At 35.9% G+C, this 27,909-nt stretch overlaps 2 protein-coding genes and 1 long non-coding RNA gene across 6 annotated transcripts; 1 reads left to right on the forward strand and 2 right to left on the reverse strand.

Annotated features, from left to right (window-relative positions):
- Nucleotides 1–1,925: 1,925 nt before the first annotated feature.
- On the reverse strand, nucleotides 1,926–2,912 carry LOC118436767. The gene is made up of 3 exons (XR_004835692.1): nucleotides 2,839–2,912; nucleotides 2,577–2,703; nucleotides 1,926–2,510 (listed from the first exon to the last, which is right to left on the reverse strand). It is a non-coding gene; the product is annotated as an uncharacterized LOC118436767 (long non-coding RNA).
- Nucleotides 2,913–9,451: 6,539 nt separating this feature from the next.
- Nucleotides 9,452–15,606, forward strand: LOC110854700. Of its 2 annotated transcripts, XM_035855221.1 has the most exons (4): nucleotides 9,452–9,663; nucleotides 10,363–11,432; nucleotides 13,165–13,383; nucleotides 14,587–15,606. In XM_035855221.1, exons 2-4 carry the CDS (start codon nucleotides 11,166–11,168, stop codon nucleotides 14,929–14,931), a joined length of 831 nt encoding a protein of 276 aa, XP_035711114.1. In that variant the 5' UTR covers nucleotides 9,452–9,663; nucleotides 10,363–11,165; the 3' UTR covers nucleotides 14,932–15,606. The 2 variants fall into 2 exon arrangements, with proteins under 2 accessions (XP_035711114.1, XP_021958859.1); XM_022103167.2 differs by having other exon boundaries at nucleotides 9,452–11,432.
- Nucleotides 15,607–15,625: 19 nt separating this feature from the next.
- On the reverse strand, nucleotides 15,626–20,090 carry LOC110854701 (glycogen-binding subunit 76A-like). Of its 3 annotated transcripts, XM_035855222.1 has the most exons (6): nucleotides 19,948–20,090; nucleotides 18,333–18,614; nucleotides 17,605–17,745; nucleotides 17,367–17,487; nucleotides 16,653–16,843; nucleotides 15,626–16,366 (listed from the first exon to the last, which is right to left on the reverse strand). In XM_035855222.1, exons 2-5 carry the CDS (start codon nucleotides 18,611–18,613, stop codon nucleotides 16,655–16,657), a joined length of 732 nt encoding a protein of 243 aa, XP_035711115.1. In that variant the 5' UTR covers nucleotide 18,614; nucleotides 19,948–20,090; the 3' UTR covers nucleotides 15,626–16,366; nucleotides 16,653–16,654. The 3 variants fall into 3 exon arrangements, 1 of the variants encoding a protein (XP_035711115.1); XR_004835634.1 differs by lacking the exon at nucleotides 17,605–17,745 and having other exon boundaries at nucleotides 18,343–18,614; XR_002548350.2 differs by having other exon boundaries at nucleotides 17,367–17,745; nucleotides 18,343–18,614.
- Nucleotides 20,091–27,909: the final 7,819 nt, after the last annotated feature.

The following is a 27,909-nucleotide window of genomic DNA, read 5'->3' on the forward strand; positions in this document are numbered from 1 at the left end:
TTATTGGAATACATTTAGCTTCTGTAAATAAAACAACATATTTGTAAACCTTTTTACAAATCGCACTGCTTTATCAAAAAATACCGAGAGTAAGTTTCAAAATTGATCAAATCAAACTACAACTACATATTTCTTGAACAATACTAGAGATTTCAAAGGAAATCTTTGACATCATTTTGGAAGTTGAAGGCGACATGCCCGATAATTTACAATGTCACCGGGCTTGGAAACATAAGTTTCAATTTTGAAAATGGATTTTAAAAATAAAAATGCTTATTGTAGCTTGGACATACGGAATACTGTGGAACCCAGAGAGTAATGTATTCAGCACCTTGTGATTTTTAGTTTGTCTACAAAAGATCAGCCTGCTAATTCATCTTCGGAAAATGTTTTCATGCCACTCGCTTGCTCGAATTCCGGATAAAGTCAATGCAAGGGTTACCTATAAAACCTTTGAGCGGATTTTTCACTTCCGGGTAGGAGGGGCATGTTACCCTACTCAAACTTGTATTGCACCCATACCTGTTCAACAAATCGTTTTTGCATTCATAGTTCAGTCATCCCGATTTCTGACTGAAGATTTTCATTCACACTCAGTCATTTTCTTTCAAATTCATTTCATTTCTCACTAGTGTGAAAAATTAGACGAGTGATAAATCATTTCATTCACAGTCACTCCTTTTAAATGACAGAATCTTTCACTAATTTTAATTAAAATCACAGGACATTTATTTTCATTCGAATCACAGGGAATTCATTTGCATTTAAATCACAAGAAATTCATTTTCATTCCCCATAATCAGTGGTATGAATGAAACTCAACGGGTATGGTCGAACCCAGAATAATTTAATGAATCTTTTAGTCAGCCATTAGTTTTAAATTGTAATAGCTTTGTGAATTCTTGACAGATTTAAGTATGTTGTTTTTGTCCTACGATGTTCAGAATAATTTGTGTAATTCGTTCCAATAATTTAGAAACGTGTGAGGCATCAAGTTGTACCATGCATAGCAACAAGATTACAAATTTTTGTTTCTTGTTGCGAAAAACTAGAGCAAAAATCAGCAATTCTCCTCCCCGCAGCAGAAATCGGTTTCAGATTCCTAAACAGTGAACTCTATGCAAAATTTTATCAAAATCAGGTGAGAAATGACCGAGATTTCGATTATTTCGTAATTTTTCGATAATTTCGTATAATTTCGATAATTTCGTAATTCGATTATTTCGTAATTTTTTTGTTGCTGGAAAATTTTCTAAATTTACAATAAGTGCTAGAAAAAATTTTTACCATTTGAGAAAATTGCAATAATATCTAGTGTAGAGGGACACAACATTACACGTGGGCACGGGCCCACTTGTGCCCACTGCTAGCCCCGCCACTGAACAATTGGTTAAAATTGAGCTATCTAATCATTACACAAATCCTACAACATCGTCGTGTCATCTTCTTTTTTACTCAATGTTGAATTAATGTTTGCACATTTTTATTTAGGGTGTAAATTTCTGCAGACAGATAAATATGTTGCAAGGACTCGGCAGAATTACATTTATTGTGCCTCTGAACAAAAATGTATGTATGTAAAGCAATGTGTTGAAACAAAGTGTCAAATTCTGATCCACGCCTGACGAAGCTTTGTAAAAACGTAATCATAATCTCCATTTTTCTTTAACAAATCAAAACCAGACGGCATGGCTAAGTTACTAAATAAATTAGGACATTAATAAATTTTCAGATAATCATTTATAATTTTTTTAATAATTGAATTTCATACAGATGAGATGTAATAATCGTTCTACTTATGTAATAATAAAATAAATACTGCAAAAGTTTACTTGCTTATGTGAATAAAAACAAACAAATATTTACATAAAATTTTAAATAAAATTAAAAAACATTAAAAAATATTTTATATCAATCAAATAATACATTTTGTACATACATAAATCTTTATATCCCTATTTAACTGCTACTAGAATTTTGTAAAATAAAATTTGAGTCTGCATTTTCCAAATTTTTTCCCAAAGTAAATTCGAAATTAAGATGTATGCACTGTAAATAATTTGCAGACAAATCATCACCCACGGAGGTACTATAGTGCTCTATTTTTGGGTAATGATTAAGGAGACATTTTGTCACCAACGGGAAATAAGCCAAATATTCGAGTACCAGTCAAGCCTGTCGTCATTATTTTAAAACGCTTAACATTTTGTGTATAAACGTATTTAATTCTGTTACAAAGTCACATTTGTCACCAGATTTTTTTCCTACCTATTTCCTGTTGGTGATAAAACGCCTCTCAAATTATTACCAAAAAATAGGACAGTGAGTAAAGTACCTTCACGGGTGACGATTTACCGCCAAATTATTTAGAGTTTACAAAATGCATCATTTTTATTCACACACATTTTCTAAAATTCCTTCCAGCAGCGGCTAAAAGCACTCGTCCCGCCATGGACTCGTTAGAGAGCAGTAGTGTTTCCTAATTTCTTCGGTCGACTTGTTGGTCGCATCTGAAAACAATGGGGAAAATTTTATTAAAAATTTCCAAACCCTTAATTTATTTATTTAAAAAATACTTCTCAGTTCCCAAAATACCCCGGGGAACACTATTTCGTTCAGAATGATGACAAAGTACACCAGGAAGAACATGACCGCGATGACAGCCCCAATTGGGAATTCTCTCCCCTCTTTCATCTCTTTTCTCTGGAAGGGAACGTGCATATATTACGTCATCGAAAAGCAAAGTTTTTTTTGGGTCGCTTATCTATTTAACTCGTGTCAAGTTAAATATAAGCTTGATAGGAAAGGGGTGGGTGGTTCGTTTAAAAATGTATGTACTTTTTGTGATGACGTAATATATGCTAGTTCCCAAAGTCAGTGTGAGTTGCTCGCATTCGAAACGAATTTTGAAGAATGACTAATACATCGTTGGGAAGGGTTTTATTTATATGTGTGTGTGCCAGCAAAGGCCGCGGAAGCCGGGGGGATATTAAGATACGGGAAAAATAATTTTACATAACATGGAAAGATATTGGGGACATTAAATATGTCTGGTGATAAGGTCCCCTCTGTTGCGCAGCATCTGTACGTTAGTATGTACTGGAAAAAATTAACCCCAGATATTTAGGGGCCGTCCATCAATTACAGCAGATAAGTCGCGATTTTGTAGACCCCCATGCCCCCATCCCCCCATCTCCCATTCCAAATGGATAGAATAGGATCGATACCATTAAATCCTAAGACCTCATTTCCCCCCTCGCGTTACGTAATTTATGTACATCCCTTCCTTTCTCGGGTGAAAGTATGTAGTAAATGCGGGATTATAATTGCATACAGCCACCTGCCACGTATGTATGTACAATGCATGCATAGGTACAGGGTGTTTACTAAGTCAGGAAATAAATATAAATTACAGCGTAAAGAATTCTCAAAAATAAGTCCCCCCCCCCAATTAATAAAAAACAAAGCCATGTTAATATTACTTGAAAACTGAAAATTCCCAAGGTTTGGTGAGAAATTCGCATAAAAATTATGTAGCTATTATAAATTAAGTTATCAAAAAATGCATTTCCTACTAAAAACATATTTAACTTTATAAAAATGTTTACCCTTTTTCCATACTTTTATGTATACACTACAATTAATATGGGTATTCACGTATATACGTCACTCCAAAACGTCGTTTCGCCAAATCTTCGCAACCTTGTGTTTGCGAAATCTGTGTCGTGAACTGCCAATTTGAATTGAAAATGCATATTTACAGCATTTAAAAATTTGGCGTGAATACCCACAGATTTTTCGTCTGTTGCCTAACTTGTCGACCACCCTGTACATAGAAATCTTTGATGTGAAAGTTTATCGTGTACGGCATGTCCGAAAAATATAAATTTGATATTATACATAAATAGGGACAAAAATGTGATAACAATTTTACCATTACACTCTTAAAAGTCCGGTGTTATGGTTTCCGAAAGGTGTTCATATGTGACTTCACCGCGCGGTGATGATGTTTCTCCCCTAAAATATCACCAGCATGTGACAATTTGCCAGAATGTGGTCAAGATTTATCAGCATGCGGTGAAAACCATTATCACCATGTTTGTTAAGTCACCGCTCGGTTACGATTAACACCGGATTTTTCAGAGTGTACTTTCACTCTGCAAGTTGTGATACATTCATAAAACCAGCCGTTCCAATTATTTCTTTATTGCTGCCCACATAAAACTTGGACCAGCAGGTGAGCCCAGTGGCGTTTTATGGACAATATTCCCACTTTGTATGATTTATATATTGGTTCCAGGTAAAAACTTGCAAATTCAATCCGTTTTTTCGACATTACAAAATACCCGACCCGATTAATTTTTTTGATAAAAAATATTCCAACCGTTTTTTTCAATTTTATAAAATATCCGCTCAGATCCGTTCTTTATAATGTGTCAAAAGTCAAAGTGTCAAACGTTTCAATAACGATACAAACTTTGAGGTGAGTTCCCCCATTGATTAATGAAGAGCTAGTGTTGCTATTTTATTATATTTTCATCATGATCTTTGTATTTTAGTGTCAAACAAAACAGTTTCCTTGTTCATGTGAAGTTTATTTCTAAATTGCAATAATTTTGTATTTGCCATAATATTGCTAAACTGTAATGCTCGTTATCATCGTGCCTTTGGTGTCATACATACACCAAAACTTAAACTGTATTCAACCATTGTGCAAAATTTATTCCCCGTTGGACACATTTTACACAATTTTGGACAAATTTTCCACAACGGTTGGATAAATTTTACTTTTTGGTCGTCGTCCTTTTTGTTCACTCAACCTTGGGTCAATTTTACTTATTTTTACTTAGAATATATGTCATGTGTATGTGGGACTCCATGACACGTTCCTAAAATTAGCACATTTCCAATTATTTCCCTAGGAACTTATTTTAAAATTCCGGGCGACAAATTCTTAAAGTTCGTTGTTGCAAATTAAAAAAAATAAACTCCAGATTTTGAAAGTATTTGAAGGAGGAAATCTCAAGTTCGCAGAAAAGTATACAATCAATTAATTCTTATTCAAACATTGCAAAATTTCGCCAAAAACTTGTTACATCCTCGTGAGAAAACGAGTTTTTACAAATACTATCCAAATCAGAATATACAATTCATGTACATAGTCTCAACTTAAAAAGTGATAGTAGATGAGACGACTATATGAGGTTAGTTTTAAGGAATTTAAAATTTATTCTTATTCCATTGAAAAGCCAGTTAAATTTCTAGTAGAAAACATGTATTAAACTTGAAAATATATTCCTCCTGTGACCATGAAAAATTGGTCACGAAAGAGAAAGCTCCATCAAAAATACGCACGAAATTAATTGACAAAGTGTATCATTCCCGGGTCAGAAATTTTTTTGTGACCTTGACACTTATATGGGGTTCAGAACTGACCCTTTCCTCAATTTTAATCAATATTAGGTGGTGAAGTTGTCTGCGGTTCGAAAATTCCAACGTTAAACCTAAAGTGCAAATGAAGTCAGAAATGTGGATTTTAATCAAGTTTTTCACGAATTTCGCTGTAAATGCTACTGTGGACGCCTTCGCAAAGGTCGGTGGCCTTTCACCCGATATGGAATAGTTGAGGGGGTGCTCCAGTTTCATCAGGACTTTTATCAAATATTTTTTGAAACTATCTTCTCTCCTTAATCAAGGAAATTGGGCTGTTTTTGCTCAATTCCGCCGATTCCCGCCGAAACCATGAATGGAGCCTGATAAGATAACATTTTGACCTTTATTTTGTAATCAGCTAACCCTTAGAATATTTGACATAAAACGTGTTAGTTTTTTTGTTGAAATATGTTCCTGTCGTAAAGAAATTATCATCGGTAAATGGGTTAGTTTTTTTGGTTTTTTCACCGTACCGTTTGGGGAGAGAGGTCGATTTTTTGACCATTGCTTAGGCTTGGGATATCTGTAGCATGTGACGATTTCTAATCGAAAAGACCTACATCTTAGAGTCATTTTTCAGTGCTCATCTGATTTGTAAAGTTGAAAGGTCATTTGTGTGGCCAAAGTCTCCGGCATCCAACAGACATTTTGTGCTATTCTGGTCTTTAAAGCTTTGGACATCACTGTAGTCCTCCTTGACCTTAGACCATCGAAACCTTTATACCAAAGATAGACACTGTCTCTAGGGTTAGTTTAATAGTTTTGGTAACCAGATCGTAGTTGCACGTGGAGTGCTACACTACATCAAACATTGATCATTTTTTTCTGGTGCAAAAAGTGAAACATTATTGCCGCGCGCATGTAGGTAAGCTCCTCTTACTTTTGACCTAGTGACGTCAAGTAAAAACGGTCACCACCAATGATAGGCACTGAATGTATGTACAAACCGCAACTGACCTTTTAATTTTATGTTGACCGGTTCAAAAACTACGCTCTACTATCACTTCTTGTGGCAAGACTATGTAATAAAAGTGGCAAAATGATGACATTCTTTTCTCCAACTCTTGCACGACCTCTTCACAGTAATCGAAGCAAGGTTTACAAGTTACAGCGATACTCTGGCGTTGAGGGAAAGTACAAATGGCTCTGGAATCCTTGGTCGTCGCGTCTGTAAAAAATTTAAAATCGTTATAAATTATGGAAAGAGCTTTATAAATTTATTAATCAGAGTTAGCGTAAACTTTGCATTTTTATCAAGTTAAAGGCGATATTGTTGGGTGGGTTTTGAATTTGAATTTTTGTGACGCAACTTTATGGATTCAAATTGTGATTTTGAAACTTGTTCATCCCTAATCCCTGTGGGTTTTTTGTAAATGCAGATTTTATGCAGATTTTATATAATATGAAATCGATATTATTAAGTCCAGATTAAATCTTAACCTACTTCTTAAATATATGTATACATACATTCATGATTTTATTCCATATATTGTACACACTGCCGTTGTATTGTCTTCACTCCATCCGGTCGTGAGAGAGGTGAAAGATCAACCTGACAGAATAAGCCAGCCCGTTATTTGACACTGTCTGGCCAGAGAGTAACGAGTGTAAAAATGACATCATGCTGCTCGTCAGTGGTGGTGTCGTACAGATTTGCAAAGTTTATGATGGCACGGTTTACGCTGTTTACGAAGTTCGTGTGATGAATTATGCAGATTTTCATATGCAGAATTTACAAGCCGCTTATAATATGGAAATAGAAATGTAGCAACGGAAATCCGATATTTTTATTTTTGATATTTTTCTCCTGATTTTTTTTTGAAATTTCCCCTCTACTGACCAATATTAAAAGTGGATTTTTGTGCTTTCCGTCAAATAATTTAAACATTGGGTACTTGTTGAAATTTTAATTGGTAGCTATCATGAGTTATTATAAAATTAATACCATCCTCCACATAAGTTTTATTTTATAAAAATGAGTAGTATGAAAGAGGTTAATTAGTCATGGAAATTAAGTCTGCATCGGTTGACGTGAATGTGCCCAATGGAATTTATCCTTAGTACTTGTTAACCCTTCAAGGAGTATGATTAACTAGAAGAAAATGCATTACTGTAGAGACGTTAGAAGTTTGTGGTCATGGTGGAGGATGAATTCGGTGGTTTTAATAAACCTCAAAAAAACTAAGCGGCCCTAAACTTAATATTGTTATAAAATGCCAAATGAAAAATGCCAAAATTTTGGGAAAGGAAAAGCTCAAATTTAACATTTGATCTGTATAGGAAAAATTATTAAAAGTTACGACTGACTTTACACCTCGGACAGAAATTTCTGAAAATGAATAAACTATAATTATCTTAACCCCATATCCCCTATTTTTCAGAACGACTTTAATCCCAAATCATTTTTATAAAGCGCCTTCTTCACGAATTAAAAGTTGCAACATGTATGAATGAATGTCAGTCAATCCTGTTTACCTTCTCAAATGACCGATTGCACAGGTGTAATATCAATTAGCGGTTCTCCTGAAGAATTGTATCGATACAAAGTTTACGCAGAAATGAATGTATGTACTATTAAGCAAATGACAGTATTTACTTTCCACACAGATTGTAAGCGTAAATAAACGAATAGTAAATAAACGACACGCAGAAATTACTTCCTTGATTTTCTGCCCATATTATTTAATTAAAATATCAAAATTATTTTTGCACAATATTTCTAAAACATTAATCAGATCAGATTAAACTGGCTGAATTAATGTCATTTGTCACCTCTTAAAGGGCAAACTTATCCTGCAAAAATAGGGACCCACAGAAAAAAATCCGTAATCCTGTTCCAACCTGTCGTTTCACTTTTATTTGACTGTTATTTGCGCTTGGAATAACAATTTTACCCTTGGCGAGTAATAAGCAGGCAGTTGAATAAGAAAAAAATGTGAACAAGGTCTTTCATCTCGAATGTATATTGACCATAAATCTTATCTGCTGGAGATTTTCCTTCTCAGTTCGAGTGCAAAGCCCTTTGATGCGTCCGACACGTAAAGTTAAGTCATCCTCTCACCCCTCGTCCCAATTTGGTCGTCGTTCATCTCTCCCCAAGGCTGTGCGGCAAGGACGTCTTCAATTTGACCGGTGTTTGGTTTCTTCGTTTTTTTATCAATTTCTTGCATTTTTGTGCAAAAAATCATGCTAGAAACTGTAAGCAAGGAACGCAAGAAATATGTGGCACACCCGGCGTTGTGTATAATTTCACTTATGTTTGGCTTCTTGCACCTTTTAATTTCTTGGTATGTAATAGAAAGATAACTGTCCAAAAGTGCAAGAAATTACAGAAAATGACGGATTTCCTCAATTTTACTGGTTAGTTTAATTTCTTGCAGTTTATCACCATTTCTTGCACTGAAAAACAGCCAAACTGCAAGAAACGCAAGAATTAAGGGCTCACCTAACCACCCTTTGTATGATAGTTGCAATTAGCTGTGCGATTTTTTCGCTAGATGGTTGCTAATTTTGTCGCTAGTTTCCTGCTTCTGCTGTACTCGTGCAAAAAATTCGCCTGTAACAAAAAACAATTTCTTGCACAATTTTTTTCGTGAAAACCAATGGATTTTTACCTGTTTTAAGTTTTAAATATCCACTTCTTTAATTGATTTTCCGTTAAATTGACCACGTGAAACTGTCTTAATTTTCTTAATGGTGTCATCCATCCCGTTTAGCCCTCCGTGTAAATACCTGCTCATTCTTCTTCCTCAAAGTGTAGAGTGGTCTTGTTTTCGAGTCGAGTTAGTGAAATCAATCAGTGTATTGTGTATTGCATTGTATTTTATTCTGGATGGATGGAGGATGGAGGCGATAATCATAAAAGTGAAGCAGAGTCAAAACAGGGGAGCGAGAATGATAATGTAATACCAGAATTTTATGAGGTGGCACGACTCCATCATAAAATAAAAGCAAGTGTGGTAGTGGTAATAAGTAAGTAAGATTTGACTACCAACTCAACTACTAAATATGTACCACTTACTTGATCCTGCTTAATCTCATCGCATCGCATCTCTTTATTCACACAGGGAGCGAGTTTCTTAAAGAGTGAACAAAGAAGAAGAAGGGATCGTAGTGTGTAGTTTAGTTTAGTTATTTAATAATAAAAGGGACGACAGGAAATGGATCATATACATTACATTTCAAAAAAAGAAAGAAAACTGTGCACACTACTTGACAGATGACTCCTTGGTATGAAGTGCATCTTTTACTGGCAGGATACGACTTGTTCCCTTTACGACACGGTTAAAAATGTGGTAATAAAATTGGGCACAGATTTTTATTAGGTCGAAAAGGTTGGGATGAATTATTTATTGCTTAAGGTATATGAGTTGATAACTTATTATCAAAGTATCTGTTCAGTAATCATTGTTCGCCTGCGGAAATTTGTTTAAAATTTTGGACGACAAAATTGCAGAAATGAGCTAACCCAATTATATTTTTCTTAAAATAGACATTCCAGATTTTGACAATTTTCTAAAATTGAAACTCATCGAAACCAGTCTAAAAAACTTATTTAATCAACTTACTGACTGCAAATTTTCTGTACAGAATTTTAAAATAAATTTCCAGATCTTTCAAACGATTAGCAATGTGCGGACTTTTACGATTTTGATGATTAGTAAACGAGTCATAGGTTACCTAAATTTTATTCCAGAAATTGTATAGAACTACATTTTTTACAAAACGGGTAAAATTTATCCAGTTTGTGTAAAAAAATGTCACCGTTACTAAACGCTGTCCTAATTTTGTTCAGACATTAATTAGTGTGCCCATGTTTAAAAGTATAAAATAAAGGTCTTGTTTAAGCCTTAAACATTTTCTTCTCCTACAAACCTTTTTGGTAAGCAACAAGTGTGTGTGGTGTGCACATTTCTCTTTTGTCCCAAGAAAAGAAGACGACGTTATTGAGAAGTTTACTGGTTGGTATCTGAGGTACTTTTGTTGTTAATCTTTTGTGCTCTGAAAATATAACGCGAACGATTTACACATTCCAACAAAACGAAACTAAGAAAAGAAGTGACGTTTGGCTGACTACCTGAAGAAGAAAAAGGGTCCATCCATCTCAAGACTACGTAGAAAATATCTATCTACTTACCCTTGTCTCAATCCTGAAAAGGAATGGATCGGACATAAAGGGTGTCACATAAATTTCGGAAATTTTTTTGTACCCTGGAAACTTTGACCCATTGAAAATTTGACAGTTTTAGTTTTAAGACAAATTTTTGTACCCTATTTTTTGTGACACCCTTTACGCAGGACCCCTTAAGACGAAGGTTTAGGTACCCAGTTTAAGAAAAAGGGGAACGTATATATTTTAGTTGAGGGCTTGATTTTTGTGCATGGGGTCGTTTACTTACACGGTTTACAAATTGCATTCCGTTGTTGCACTAGTCATCAAATAAATGATGCACTTGTCGTCGTTCTGTTGGCATTGCGTTGCTGCCTGCTTAACCGAACGGAGGTCTGCGTTCCTTCGTTAATTAATTTGTTAACGGAGCATCCAATCCACCCACTTGTTAATTAACTGTGTAAATATTTAATGTGTCAGTGAAGCAAGTTATTTATTATCATATGTGAAAGCTCATTAGTTTTTGGGTGGTCGTGTTAAGGCGTTAGTGATTTGAGGAGAGGGGATAGATAAAAGTGATAAATTTGAGTTAGTCAATTTTTGAAGAATTTTCTTTTTGAAAATGTGGGATTTATTGAAATTGGAGAAATGGAAGTCGAAATCGTCTTCGCTTTTGTGTGGCGATCTTTTGAAGAAGAAGGGTACAGGGGACGGGGAGAAGGGGGGCGAGGGAGGCAGTGATACGAAGGATGGGAAGGGAGATAAAGTCGTTAAAGTTAAGAAAGAGAAGAAGAGTGACGTTCGCAAACGTGAAAAATACTATATCAAAAATGCCTTGGCGAATAATAACTTCCTTTCGGAGAGGAATTTGTGCGAGGGAGTTGATCTGGTGAGTAATCGTTTTATTTGTGAATGAAATTTGGGGAGAAAAAAATGGTGCAAAAAAATTAAACGTTGCAGAAACATGGAAAAATGGTGACGCATGTATACTTATCATAGGGCGGATATGTATGTACTTAAATTCCTCAAAATATGTATGTAATATGTACTTAAAAATCTCGAAAATATGCACATAAAAAATATTTTCCAAAAGAAATTTCCAACCTTATATATATTCTAGATTTGAGAAGATGCAAATTTTTAACACTCTTATAAGTAAATTATGTCAGAATTACATTTAAATCTTCATTCAATGACGTATAAGGCAAGACCAGTTCCATGTCAAGATTTTCTAGTGTAATTTTTGGCTTGAAAAATGCGGAAAATTGGATTGGCACATCGTTCACACGAATTGACAAGCGATTATCATGACAATGTAGATAATTTTGAGAAATTCTTAATTTCTTAAGGAAGAAAAATATTTTTGCATAAAAAAACTCGAAATATATATTGAAATATTTATATTTAGAAAAATACTCGAAATATGTAAGGAAATCTGCATATATGCATATATGTAGGGAAAAACTTTAAAATATGTATGAAAATATGTATATGTACGAAAACCCCAAAATATGTAAAATATGTAAAACTATGTTTGAATTTTTGGGATCCTACTAAGATGGGATGTTAGTGGACGAAGTTTAAGTACGATCTGATTTGGTATGAAAAAGTTAGAAATACATACATATCCGCCCTCTGATACTTATGCACGTTTAGTGATGTGTATATAAATATACACCTTTGTTATATATGTATGTACATTATGTTAAATTCTTGAGTGGAGTTTCATGAAAAATGGTGACAAAGGTTCTGATTTCATTTTCCAACGTTGGCAATTTATAATTGATTTTGTTCTGGCTATAAGGATGAATCTGTCAGGATAATAAGGAAAATCTTTAACGACAATAAGGATAAATCTTTACACACTCTAAATGAGGATAAGTAACATTTACTCAAGGTTGAGTAAAAAAGAAAGAAAAATTACAATCAAAGGGTAACATTTGTTCAACCGTTGTGCATAATGTGTCCGAATTTGTGCACACATTTTGCAGAACATTGGACAAATTTTACCATTTGGTTGTGTCATCCTCTTTTTTTACCCAACGTTGGGAAAATTTTACTCATTTTTATTTAGAGTGTTCTTGAATCTTCAAAAATTTACAGAACATTGTGTCGTAAAAATATTAATGTGCATGTATGTACAAAAATTTTACGTGTGTACATTTCCACACAAATATGTATTCGTAAACTTAAAAAAATTTAGGATGATACATAAATACATATTTCTAAAATCATATACGTTTTTGAAATTACGCTTTTGAAACGGTACCTTTAAACTTTTTTGTACCTTTTTGTAACATTTTGTAACACATTTTGACGTGCATTTACACAAATTTTATATACATACATCTGTATGCATAAATTTCCTTTCCACACAAAATATGTATTCGTAAACTTCATAAAAATATGAGATGAGATATACATATTTCTAAAATTATGTATATACGTTTTTGAAATTACGTACGTATTTGAAACGGCACCTTTAAACTTGTTAACTTTATAGGGAAAAATTGATTTAAGAAATGTTGTGATACGACTTAGCAAACACTTCTTATTTTGTCTACACTTGAAATCCTTGGGATTTAAAGGGATCACATTTTTTATCCACTTTTTTTCTCCAGGATAAGCAGCAGCGGATCATGGAGTGGCGGAGACGTGGTGGGAAGCCGAGGCCAAAACCGGCAGCTGGTCAGCAGCAGCAAGGCCTCTTCGCACCTTCCGGGTCAGCAGCTAAGGGCGGAAATGCGGCCGGAAACGGTGGTGGGTTTGGATTTGGGCAGCAGACGAACAGCGTAACTTTCAACACGCAAAAGGCCACCTCCAGCAAAGAGTCACACACGGTAAGAAAATTTGTTTCCTTCATTAAAAAAGAAATAAAGGATTTGCATCTGGGAGGCCGTGTGGGGCTTTGCGTAAAGGATGAGAATGATTTGCAGATGATGAGTTTCAAAATACAAGATAAAAATGTGGTAGATTGATAATAATCCGGTAAAGTCATGCAGGTAGTGATTTCTCGGTAATAAATTTGGAAATAATATTTTACCAGGTAGTAAAAATTTGTTGCCATGATGGTAAAAATTTATTACCAAGCCATTACAACACGGTATAACTTATCATTGCCACTTTGGTATAGTCATATTCTTGTGCTTTTCGGTAATGTTTATTCCCAGATTATTTACAGTGTATTACCGAGCCGGTAGAGGCGAAATGCATGTGCACTTTTGTCAGTAATGATTTAATCCCAGTTTTCTAAAAGTGTATGCATGTAGCAAATAGGCAGGGGCAATAATTTGGAGGAAATCTTTAATAAACGGCCCCTTGTGGATGGTGGTTTCCTATTTCTTGACAGGAAATCGGAAAAAGGAACCATTCATAAAACATAACATGAAAACAAAGAATTATATAAAACTATGTTTGCTGCAGTAAAAAATGAGGGGTTCAAACTTCCTTTAGATTTGAAGATTTCAAAATTTCCTCAAATTTTAATTCACCAAAGTGTGTACTAAATTTATTACCAAATGCTTCAATTGACATTGAAGAAATTAAATCCAATGACATTTTCAATCATTGTTTAAACTAATAATTCAAAAAGTTGCTTATCACAAGTTGTAATTTACAAGTTAAACATTCATTTATGTAAATCGTACATCGTATCTGCATTGTTTAATTTGCAAGTTTGACGGAAAATTATTGAGCCAATTCACACAGTCCTTTGTAATTTTGTAAAATCCGTGCATTTTGTAAAATAATTCTACAAACGCGATACAATTCTAATTACGTAAATGAATTTCGAGTGGTGCGAATTTACATATGTAAGATTTGCTAACATTTAACAACAAATTTTAATCAGAAATACATGTTTGTAAAATTTTGTAAAAGTTTGTAAGTTTACGAATTTGACAAGGTTACAAAGGACTGGGTATTGTGTATTTCCTTTATAAAAAATCCAACCGGAGAATCTCAATACCAATTTTATAAATAGATATTTTATAAGGGCTATTTTTATAATGTGCAAAAAATATTAATCAATTTAATTTTCACAGGAATGCAAAAAACGGGAATCGCAGCTAAAAGCGGATTTGGACACGCACGTGAAATACGTAGAGAAGCAGGCCGCCGCCCTGCAACAAATGGAACAGACGATCGCTTATCAGTACGCGGTTATCCAGCAGATGTCGCAACAGATCGAGGCCGGCATGGTGGGCGGGGCTTCGAGTGCGGATACCTCCTCGGCGTCATCCTCCGCCTCGTCGGGAATGGGTGACCCGCTAGCCCAATTAACTAAGCAGTTCGAACAGATGGCGGGTCAGGGTCAAGGTCAAAGTCAACGAAGAAAGTCGCGTCGCAGTAATGCCAACCAGGCGGAAGATGGAGTTTGGCTAAAATGATGTGCAAAGTTTTGCAAATTTTTCGCAACATTTTTTTACTACGTGGATGGATGGAAATTTATTACACTTATTGAAATAGTCTCGCAATAATAACAACCAAGCGGAAGATGGAGTGATTTTTTTCTAATTGAGGAACGATTTTGCAATTTTTTTGCAAAATTTTTGCAAAGATTTTTAACGCGTGAATGGAAATGTATTACACTTATTGAATTAGTCGTCATTACAATTGTTTATCATTGCAATGTATTAATTTTAGGAAAAATGAATGCGCTTATTATGAAAATGTGAAACTTATTCGTGAGATTTTTAAAGTAGTGAGATTTTTGTGAAAAATAATAATTATTAAGTTACGTTTTTATGCATTATGTATTGTGTAAACTCCTAATTTTGTCGGAATTTAAAAAAATATTATACGTTTAAAATAAAGTTCTTCAGAAGATTTATGAAAATTTTAAGAATTACCGAGAGACAATTATTAAATTTATATTCATATTTATTTGTATCATAAGTATGATTGTATATCTAGTTTGGCTGGAGATTCGTTTTTAATAGTGAATGAAACATAAATTTGAAAAATACCCTTAACTTTTTATCAGTGTAGAAACCTTGTGTTAGTCGAATAACATAAATAAATCAAGAAATAAATAATAAAACCTATGTAACTGGTAAAAAATATGTCTGAAATTGAGTTTGATGTTTCTAATTGCGTGTTTGTACACCTCAACTTATGTTACAGCTCAGCTCAACGTTTTTAGAAGGAAAAAACGGTTTCAAAAATGTGATTTTCTGCATATTTCAATATAACCGTCTATTAAACTATATATATATGTAACTTGCTGAAAATTTTAAAATGAGTACCGTGCATGTAAATATGTATGCAAATACCTATTACCGTACTCATTGATGACAATACATGTAACATAATTTATTTCGGGCACGCATACTTTACCTTAACAAAATAGGGATTAATTTCACAAATAGATATGTACATAATATGTACATATTACATATTATATCTACATATTATGTATGTAGATGTTAACAGCCTTCGTAGTTTTATAAAAGTTGGAAAGGGAATAATTTCCGTACAATTGTTGACGAGAAGAAAGATGAATACAATTTAGTTTCGTAAATTTATGTTAATTCGATATACGTATGTATAAATATTTGTACCTTGCAGACCAGATCCGTTGTATGTGTCAGTCTTAAAAAACAATTTAATGAGCTTATTAAGCAATTAGGAAAAAAACTGGGAAAAACAGTTCCAATAAATTAAAACGTTGAGATTCCGATAGGTCTAAGATGTTATAAAAATCCTTTTTAGGAAACTTATAAATAAAAATAGTTAATAGCATGAATCTAAATTTTAGAGATTTCGCTAAGGATGTGGTGGACACTCGTAAATATTCCTTTGTTTTCTTCGAGTAGCGATTTCCTTCAGATTTTAAAGTTTACATGTATAAAATATGATAAAATATAAGTATGAGTGTACACTCTAAAAAATAATGTTACCCTTTTTGGAAAAGAAATGCAGTCTTAATTAAGTAAACTCTTCTAAATCCAGAGCAAACTGTACTCTTTATCAAGATAACGATACTCTAGATTTAGTATAGGTACTTTGCATATTTTACGATTCAGAGCGCATCTGCTTTCCAAAATGGTGACATTATTTTTAAGAGTATGCAAAATAAAAAAAAGTTGACGTGAATATATTTACATACTTTCAGTGGAAGAGTTGCAGTCTGTAGTTGTGGGTGTAATTATTGTCCCAATAAATATTTCCGTGGGTGTGGTAACGGATCGCAAATTGCAAAGTGTCCCACGGAGGTCGAGTATCCTTCCGGGGGAGGAGTGGCAACCGAAATAAAAACGTGTCGGTCCATCCCGTGTGTAGGTCGGGCTTGTGGGTGGCCTACAAATTAAAATCAGAGGAAAAAGGTTATTAATTTTGGTAAGTTTTTAACATATTTATTTACATTTGCAAAAATTGGCGTTTTCTAAGTTTAGATGGAATTCTACAGAATCGGGCAAAGTTTATAATTTTAGTGTAACTGGTAAGACACGCAGGCCTTGTGAAATCCGTGCGCTTTGTATGCACACTTTTACAAAAAATGGAAGGCATTGATCTGAACAAGTGTACAAAAACTTGTAACCTAATTTTCCTTTGAAATATTTGTAAAATTTTGTAAAATTTTGTAGAATTTTACGGAATTTACAAATTTTATGTCCACCATTTAGGCATATGACTTTATATTGGCAATTTCTAAATCCACGAAATAGTAAAAGACTACTAAATTAATAAAACCTGGTCTTGGGTTAATCTTCTGAAAATTGTAATTTTACCCATTTTAATTTTATTGCCCAATTGAATTCGAAATGGGTCAGAGGTTATTATTTAAGTGCATATGACAACGCGAAGATGTGTATACACTTACCTGAATTTCTGCAAAGGATGCCCACCCATCGTACGAGTATCTGACCCAGACTGCCTTGTGAAACCAGACGTTGACCACTTTAACCTCTCCGGACAGCACGGTCACCGAGTCCTCCGCAGATCTAGGAAATTTTGAAAATTTTTATTATAATATTTTTTTTTCAATTATTAACAACGGAGTTAAAAAGCTCTTATTTCTCTCCCGGGAACTTAGGCGGCACTAGATATTTTTTACTGACGCCTGACACGATTCGAGCAGAACTTTTTGCTCGGACAGACGAACAATAAAGTTGGCGAGGGTGCCCGGCTGGCGGAACGTGGGGAGGAGGACGTCACTCTGTTTCGGGGGAGACGAAGTTCTTGATGTCAATGAGAGATGACTGAAAAGTGGAGGGAAATAAATTCATAAAATAAGCTATAAACTATGTAACCCAATTCACGCCAGCTGTGTAACTTAATAATTTTGATAAAATTGCGAGCATGGAATTAACGGTGGGGAAAGAGTGTGTATTGTATACACATTTTTGTAGTTGCATAGTGCATATTTTGTGAAATTTAACATTGAAGATATTCACGCAGTCTTTTGTAACTTGTAAAATCCGTTCTACTTTCTGTAAAATAATTTTACAAACTCAAATAAAAATATGTTTATCTGGGGACATATGTAAGTTTATACAAATTGGTTACCTAATTTTCCTTCGAACTATCTATTGGCAAAATTCTGTAAAAGTTGGCGTAATTTACGGATTTTACAAAGTTACCAAGGCCGGTGTGAATAGGTTTTTAAATAATTAAGGAAATTAAGTTAGCCAGGATTTTTTACTCCGACAAGTTTATCCCGTATAAATGGAGCAAAGTTATGGAAAACAAAGTTAGAAATTTTGCAAATAATATTTTCAAAATTACTATGCGTAATTTTAAAAAGTTACAAAGCCGGCTTGCTTCCCTACCCTGCAATAATTATTACTTGAACGCACTCTCTGGCACGTTGGGGAGTTCGTCGTGATGAAAAAGTTTGACGCTGGTCAACTGCAGGCCAAGCGTGTCGACAAATCGGACAAATTTTTTGTCCCTTTTGCTTTCCTCCTCGTCAGCGTCACTCTCGTCATGTGATCTTCGGACGAGCGGTATTGGCGACGAGGAGTGTCGACGTCGCCCAAGTTCTGTGTCGACACGTGGTGGCGATTCTGGAGTCCCATTGTAAGTCGAGGTATTCTTGGAATCAAAATTTTCCTGGTTTCCAGCCATCCTGAAAATGAAATTATGTGAATTATGCAGTTTTTGAAACCCCGCAAATTTCTGAAAAATTTATTAAAAACTTGTTCAAACTGATAAAATATTAATTGTTTCGGATAACGTTCAAATGTAGATACAGATGGGTTGGGCGTCTAAGTGTAAACGAATTTGGCCTTGCATAACCCCGGAACAATTTGTCGTAGCGGGTCAAAATTTTGAACAGACGAGCATATTATCCTCAGATAGTTGTGTGCAAAAATTCAACTTTCTACTTTCAAAAATGCCTCCCCCACAGCCCCCAGAAGCTGAGACAGTCATTTCAACTCTTTCCAAACTCCGTTTAAAAAATTCGGTCTCCGCAGAAAAATTTTTCTTTTCAAGTTTCCGACCCCAAATAAGTCCATTTGACTTACATCGGAGGATTGTACAGGTATTTCACTATTCAAAACATTTTTTATCCCCAATCTAACTTCATGGGCGTTTGCATAATCTTGGGTCCATTTTGCCGTATTTGCAGACGCTGCGTCATTCTAAAAAATCACCTCATTTATTTTTTTACCCTACAATTTAGGAAAATGTAATTCTAAAAGTGGTTTTAATACACGGTCCACATAATACTTTGCAGGTTCCTTCACTTTTTGGGGGACTTTGATAAGTGGGAGGACACCACGACCCGACATTGCACCCACAACCATAAACTGTTTTAAAAAGTTCTCCTCACTGAAAAGCACCAAATTGCTTGAATTTTTTTCGGCATTTGTCGTGTAGTAAGCTCCTCGAACCCAATTAGTAACTTGTGGGGAAAATAGTGCTTCGTCAATTGTCACCAATAACTCACTCCTATTCCTCAACAGAAAATTTAAATAACATTTTTTGTAAACACGAGCGAGATTTTTTCTGGAACAAGTTGAAATGATTGTCTCAGCTTCTGGAGGCTGTGGGGGAGGCATTTTTGAAAGTAGAGAGTTGAATTTTTGCACACAACTATCTGAGGATAACATGCTCGTCTGCTCAAAATTTTGACCCGCTACGACAAATCGTTCCGGGGTTATGCAAGGCCAAATTCGTTTACACTTAGACGCCCAACACTCTGTATGTAGCAGTTTTTTTTCAAAAATGGTAACAAAACTTGGTATGAATTGTTTCTTTCAACCGTTGCAAGGAATTTTATTTTTTACGAAATACAGGTAAACACACACACACACTTTGAACTTGGAATTTCTAACTTAGCACAGGATTTAGGATAGGTTTCCAAAAAAAACAAATTTCCAACAACTTAACATGTGCATAAACTTTACATAAGTTTACACACACGCTAAAACGAATAGTGAGAAGAGTTTGCTTACCTAGTCTTCTCCTAGTGAAACCCGGCATGATGAGCGAGTTGGGTTTATATACATACTTTACTCAAGCGAGAGAGGGAATGAGACATGAGACGGGTGAACGTGTCGGCTTGAGCGTAACATTTATACGTACAAAGTTGAGACAGTTCTGGAATGTAAGTAAGAGCGTAAACTTTGTCTCTCTGAGGAAGATTCGTGAACAGAGTAGAGTTTGGACTGACTAAACTGACGTATGTATGTAAAGCTGGTCTCAATAACAACATCTCGTTCAGCCATGTGCCTCCAAACCTCGTGCTCTTCGTTCGTTACGATGTGATACGTACATACATACGAACTTATGTACATTACATAATAAATCATCTTGTCACGATGCGTATGTATGTCTGCATTTCTCACGTAATTGAATTACATCGCAAATTACAATTACATTTGAGATTTTTTAATGCAAATTCATCGTTTAATAACAACTAATTTCAATACTTGTTCACTTAAATGCCTTTACATCCAAACGTTCACCTAGAAAAAATAATTTGCCAAGGAATATTTTGCAAGTAAAAGCATTTATCAGTATGTACAGGGTGTTAATAAAGTCCGATCCCATTTTTCCTGTAAAAAAGTGAAGGCTAGTATAAAAAAAAACTACCCGTGATACTTACAAAAAATGTTCGACATATTTACCTTAGTATTTGGTCTTGTTACCATTTACTTTAACCATGCCCTCAACTCTTTGTTTAAGGCTCTGTGCTAATTTTTCCAATGTGCCTCTGGAAATCGAATTCCATACATCTTGAACTTTTTTTTACTAGCTCTTCCCTCGTCCGGGGTTGTGGCTCTTTGTATACATTTTCCTTAAGTATGGACCACTGGTTCTTCAGGGGATTCAAATCTGGGCCGTTAGCGGCCCACACCCCCTTGCTCCAGACCGTTGAAACTTGCGTCTTGATGAGACTCAAACTCGCTTTTGCTGTATGGGCTATAGCACCATCCTGCATGAAAACTATTTTTCTTTCATTCGGAAATATTTCCTTGTTCCCCATGCTATCGAAATAGATAGGTAATATTTTTTCCATATAATGCTTTGCATTGACTGATTGGCCTTTTGGTATGATATGTAGAGGGGTCACGCAACGTGCACAAAATCCACCCGCTACCATAACTTTAAGCCCGAATTTTGGGATCGCTCTTGATGGTACATCCGATTTGTTTTCTGTCCTGTAACGAACATTTTGTTGGTTCAATTTTGGATATAGTTCAATAATAGATTCGTCAGTCCAAAGGATGTGACTGCGCAATTCTTCACCAAGTCTTTTTTCACTCAAATGGGCACTTTTCTGAAGGAGTTCTTCAAATTTCAGACGGTCATCGATATATTTTTGTGACATGAGAGGTTTTTTTGGTTAGTTTGTAAGCTGTGTGACCCCACTTCGTAGTTTTCACAAATTTTTGCACGGTCACACAGTTAATTTGCTTCTTCTTCTCTTTATAGCGTTTTGAGTCATTTAACTCCCTTGCTCAATTACGTAATGAACTACCGGTTTTCTTGCAAAGTCTGTTTTTAATCATTCTTTTTGTGGTAGGTGACACCTTTCTGGGTCGCCCTGGTCGCTTTTTGTTGTGGACAAAATTTTTATTCTTCCATTTCCAAACAGTTCTGCGGCTGCAGCCCAATTTTTGCACAATTTCTGTAGGTTTAAGCCCCTGCTGATGCAATGTTTGTATCTCAACGCTAAGATGCTCATGACTTACACGTTTAGTTGTTCCTCCCATGGTAAAAATTTGAAATAAATAACTTCACTGGTTCAAAAGTTCCAGCTGAATTTGTAACAACCACGCTCCAAAAAATGCATGGGATCGGACTTTATTAACACCCTTTATATTGTTCAGAGTGAACAAGTATTGCAATTATTTGAATATTAATGATGAATGTTCTTTAAAATCTCAATTATAATTAGTAATTTGTCTTATAATTCAATTGAGTAATTAGTAGCATTTACTTATTTTCATGCATACGGCCCTTATGCATGAAAGTACAGACTAGTAATGCATTCTGATGTAATTAAAAAAATTTGAGAATGCGAAAGAATGTTTATTTTAACTCAAAAAGTGAAAGGCAGTGAAATGTTCACGTATGATATACGACAAATTTAACAAAAACGTTGAATTTTGATTTGTTCTACTCACGATAGATGGTGATTTAGTAATTGTAATTGAAGAAGTAATTGAATTACAATTACACCATGTTGAAATGTGCAATTACAAATTACAAATTATCAATTACATTTAGTTCAATTACAAATTACAATTACAATTACATTTCTTGAATGAAGTAATTGAAATTACAAATTACAATTACTAATTTGTAATTTGTAATTGTAATTGTAATTGTCAATTACTAATTTGGCCAGGTCTGCACATCGGTAGTAAGTCCTTACGGACCGGTATAAACGAAATACGTATCTGCATGCATGACTACGCCAGATTTCCAGCAGTATACACTCTGGTAAATAATCTGGTAAATCATTGCATTGTGAGTCACATAGAATATTTACTCTGGTAATAACTGGTAATAACGAGCATTACCGTTCAGTTGCGTCGGGCTAATGAGAAGTGTACCACTCAGAAACAAATTGAATACATAACATAATACCAATCGGTAGATTACCAAACGGTTGCCAGTTCTGAGTAGTCGTGTATTTACATGTCACCCTACTTTAACTTTGACAGTGTATTTTGACCAAATATATTTATTACCACCCAGTAACAAATTTTTACCATCACAATAGAATCCCCCCTCAGACTATATCTTGCTCTCGGATTATTTAGAGTGACACGGATAAAAATATTACCCTGCTGCCCGCGTTGGTTTTCTGAACTGAGGTGTCACGGACATATGAACATAAATATTACCTTGCTGGCCTTGTTGTAGCTTCATGTAGAACGGGCCGCCCGAGAATGTTCCACTCCGGAGAAGACCCGCCCGGAAAGTAGCTCGTTGTCAGGGACCCGAATGGATACGAGTTCACCCGGCGTGCCACCCAGTTTACGTGGCTGCCAAGAAGGGCGAATCCATAGTGTCCTAATTAAAAAAGCTGTTAACATTATTAGTGCCCTAATTAAGAAAAGCCGTTAACAGATAGTGTCCTAATTAAAAAAGCTGTAAATTTATGCCTGATCCTGATTTTGGGCCCGTCCATAAATTACGGAGAGGATAAATCCCGATTTTTTTGACCCCCTCCCCCCTTCAACATGACTAACATATCACAATGTCATTGGACCCTTAGACCCCCTTGCCGCGCTACATAATTTATGAACGGCCCCTTAAGCACATTTGCCGGTTGGGAATCACAGACATAAATGAACAAAAATAAATAAATTAAATTATATTAATTAACTAACAAATTTACTAACAACTAACCAGGTTCAATCCAGACTATTTTTGATTGACTCATTTGAACTATATTTAGTGCGTCACTTCCACCGAAAGGAAAACTTCATGTTATTGCGGTGCATCGAAGTCAACCGGATGGATTTGATTTGAATTTCGGCCCGCCTCCAATGCTAATCAAATGGGCACGTGATTTTGGCGCGTAGAAATCCTGTCCGGTTGACTTCGATCCACCGCAATATCTGCGCCACGAGTTCACAAAACGAACTTTCGCTTAGTTTTCGCGAACTTGGGGCGCCCATAAGTTGCTGAAATTTTCTTTGAATTTCAAACTAACATGGTAAAAAAATAATCTGGGTTGAACATGGTTTGCGCCCCCATTGTAATAAATTATTTTTTTTACCAATAACTGACGCGGCGGAATATCGTTTGTGGTGCATTTCGTACAACCGTTCCACCGGGTCGGAGGGTCCGGTAGCATAAGAAATTAGGCAGAAGGAACTGTGAAAATAATTATTTACCAAGGTTTTTAAATTTTTCGGTACAGTGACAATGGAGGTCTCCCAGCGTATGCTCTTCGATTTGGACCAAACTAGCATCAATCGATCACAAATATAATTAGTATGCAATTTGCAAATGGAACTATCTCCCAATGCGCAGGTTTGGTTGACATATTTGCATCAAAAGCGGGAAAAATGCGCAGCAAATTTGGAAGACGAAAAATTTGCCGGCCTTGAGGGTGCGTTTTGTCTTATTTTTATGCAAATATCTCCGCCAAACCTGCGCATTGGCAGATATGTAGTTCCATTTGCAAATTTCATACTAATTACAAATGTGATCGATTGTCCCTAGTTTGGTCCAAATCAGAGAGCATACATACGCTGGGAGACGACCATTGCTAGAGACAAATTTTATAACCGGATTATCACCGGTAGCCAGTGTACCATAAACCACCATAAGAAATTGACTATTGTTTTGGTAACAATGGTAACATTGTTACTACCAGAGCAATAATACACTTGTTAAACAATCGTAAAATAAAATTATTGAGGATGTATTTAAATACATTTACCATCACAAACCCAATAAAAGCATTGGAGCCAGGCTAACAATGTATCTCCAGAATTCTTAAAGTGTAGATATTTAAAAATTAAATTGAAACTCACAACTGGTTACCCATTCTGTCGGGATGTCTTCCACCCGGCGGAACAGGGGTCACGGTTGGAATGATGGCGGGAATTTTGGTACCGTTGTGCTTCAACTCGGAGTCTATGAAACGTCTCAATCCTCCCGCCACGAGGGAGTACAGCGCAGCCGAGAAGCTCACTTGGAAATGGTTTTTAATCCGGAGAATTGTCCGGGCGGGGATTGACTGGCCACGTGCGAGAGACCACGTGAGACCTTTCCGACGCTCGGGGACTTTCCATATCGTCCTCGTCACAGCGGAGTGGGCCAACTCGCCGATAAGGAGGATAGCCTGGGGTTGAGTAAGTAATATTGGGAGTTCTTATAAACACGAAAAAATCGTCGCTTCGAATTTCGCTTAGTTTTTCGCTTATTTCCTAATATTTTTCTATTGTCTGAGGAGCCCCATTATAAAACATGTTTGTAGTTCTCGAACGGTTGGGCATAAAGCACGAAATCTGTGCTATTAGAGAGCTGGAGATTTCTAGTACCTCGCTTATATCCTTTGGATAATCACGCCACCAGCATTTCGTACTTATGTATTCATCTCTTTTTACTTGATTTTATGTATCTACATACTTATGAAAACAATTACGATAATGCAACTATGAAAAAAAAGGATTCTTGAGGCAGGTTTGAAATAGTCGCTTGGTATTAAAATTATGCCGTCCGTAAAAATTTTAGTTAAAGCCTACTAAAAGGTATGGCTGGTCATACTATTTGGTAGTCATATTTGGTAGTCATATATGTATGAATACCGCTTGGTATTATTTTAAAACAGGATTGATAAGAGTGTGCATTATGCGTGCCCCCACCTTGTACGGGAAGAGGATAGAATGCTTGGCCGATTTCCAGACTGAATTTTCTCTTTTTACGCCCGGTCTAAAGAGCGGAGCCGGATTCTCATCTCCCAACATGCGTTGGAGCAGGAAACTAAAAAATAATTTGAATTTCAGGTTCGTCTTTCGAACTAACTTTTTCCTGTAAACAATAATGTAGAAGTGGTGCATACTTACTAAATCATAAAACCGTCTCCGAGGAGGTGGTGGACTCGCAGGAATATCTTCGTGACTTGCTCCTCCCCCTGAAGAATATGGCCTGGCACGATCGTAAAATCCCAAGGGGATGTTCCGTCGGGAAATGTCCCGCTTAATAAATCCACCACCATCTGTGTCAAATCGCCCCCACTAGGCGCGAAACGGATATGGTTTTGAAGACTAAACTTCTCCTCCCACTTCCAAAATTTGTAGCCTGCCCAGTTAACCGGGTATTGTTGGAGTTCGGGATAACGGAGATTTTGAGAGGCGTCGTCCCGACAAGAAATCCAGGTCTTGTTGATGTGATGGATAAATTCGTTTAGGTCTAGATTCCCTGAAAATCATTATTTGGAAATGATTGCTTAAAAATATTTTTGTACTTTTTTTTTTTTTTTTTTTTACTAAATACAGTTTTAATAAACCTAATAAGACCCGGCACCATGGCAGAGTGTTTAGAGGCCCTGCCAGGAGGCAGAAGCATTCATCTCTACCCTCTCGCGGTGCTGGGTCGAAACAGGGTGGAGGCTGGAGTTTTTGGAACCAGCATTCAGTGTACTGGATAGATGTGCTCTTGGGGATAGCCGGCGCCTGTATAAGGCTAAGGCTGGCTCCTGGACCCCGGTACGGTACATGCTGACTGTCTGTGCTCGTGTTTCCTTCAGCCCAGGGATTTGCACTCTACGTTAGTAGATGTGCACTGTACCTGTCCGAATGGAGTCCAGCCATACCTAGTTAAACTCACCCTATCATGTTCATAGTCTGTCAGAGCCATGTGCTATATACGGACTTTAAACCCCCCGTTTTTTAATAAACCTAATAAACTAATACAGTACGAGCAATGGTCAAGTACGGTTTAACCGTGATTTCCGCAATGTTGACAGCTTTGGCGGGACAAAACTCGTCGTCCACTTGGGCAAAAACGCTGCTCGTGCAGGACAACATGCCGGCCAGGTCCGGGCGAAATATAGGACGGAGCATTTTCGAGATTGGGCGCCAGATGAAGGTCGGCGTAAAAACGAGGACGATCACGACCACGAGGACGGGAATCAGGGTGATACCTATTAAACAGAGGTACGCTTTCCAGAGCAAGCTGCTCAAGCACGTTTTCCACGGGGGCCGCATCCAGGGCATATTGGTGTAGTTAAGAATGTATCTCGGCGAATTAATATCTGTTTCACCCCTTAACCAGTATGATTGACTACAAGAAAATGCATTAATTCGGGGACGTTACAAGTTTGTTGTGGTCATGGTGTGGGATAAGGAGTTCAGGAGTTTTAAGAAAACTCGAAAAAAACTGAAAGATAAAAAATTTAGCATTGCGTTAGATCGGGAAATACCCAAACACCCAAAGTTTCAGTAACAAATGTTCAAAATTAACATAAGCGAACTGTTTTTGGGCAAAAAGAGATACAAATCATGGTAAAAAAATAACCAAACAAAGTCATTTATCACCAAAAAATTTAATCTTCTACTTTAATCAACTGTTCCGTAAAGTGATCCGAAAGCCTAACCAACTCTTAGAAAACTGAAATTAAATCATTACCGACCGGAGTACATATGTATATATGTGACTCCACCGTTACTGGTACATAATATTAACGGGAATTACCGTTTAGTAATGTTCTGTTAATGAAAAATTTACCACTCAAGAACAATTTACAACCGATCCGTTAGGAAATTCTTACCAAATCAATACCTGCCCAAAGTATCTAAATATGTGATTCTACCAGATTTTTAACAGTGTATCACACAAATATATTTACTGACTACTCGTATAAATATCTGTGACCGACACATACCCTCAAACTCGGGGATAGCTACTAAACTTTAGTAGTAACTTTAGTAAGCTATTTATAAAGAAATGGTAATGTAGATACTTATCTTCGAGAAGAAAATAGCACAAAATGAGGAACAGCGTATTGAGCCCAATTATGTACGTACGTAGGAGAGTTACAGATCAAACTGAAATAAGTCTCGCTAACCTTGAGGTCGTCAGGTAAATACGAGGCCCAGACATGATTTTAACATCAAATGCAACCACCCTTGACGAGATAAGAAGAGGCGAAATATCATGTTTATGCATATCTTCAGTTTTTAGGTACAAACAGTGGCCGCGGTAGAATATTTAGAGGAAGTGGGAAAATATGTATCCACTCTTATGTAATAACTTGGACAGAAATCGTTATGTTTAGGCATGGCGTCATCAACAAGTAATGAAAATTCGGATTAACTCAATACCCGGGAAAGATTTGATATTATCAGAGTTTTCACATAAAAGTACGGAATTTTTTAATAACGACGTCACATGTGTTTGGCAAATACAAGATTAATTTTGTGGTGGTGAGAAAACATCTCAGT

The sequence above is a fragment of the Folsomia candida genome, unplaced genomic scaffold (assembly GCF_002217175.1).
Source record: "Folsomia candida strain VU population unplaced genomic scaffold, ASM221717v1 Fcan01_Sc010, whole genome shotgun sequence".
NCBI lineage: Eukaryota > Metazoa > Arthropoda > Collembola > Entomobryomorpha > Isotomidae > Folsomia > Folsomia candida.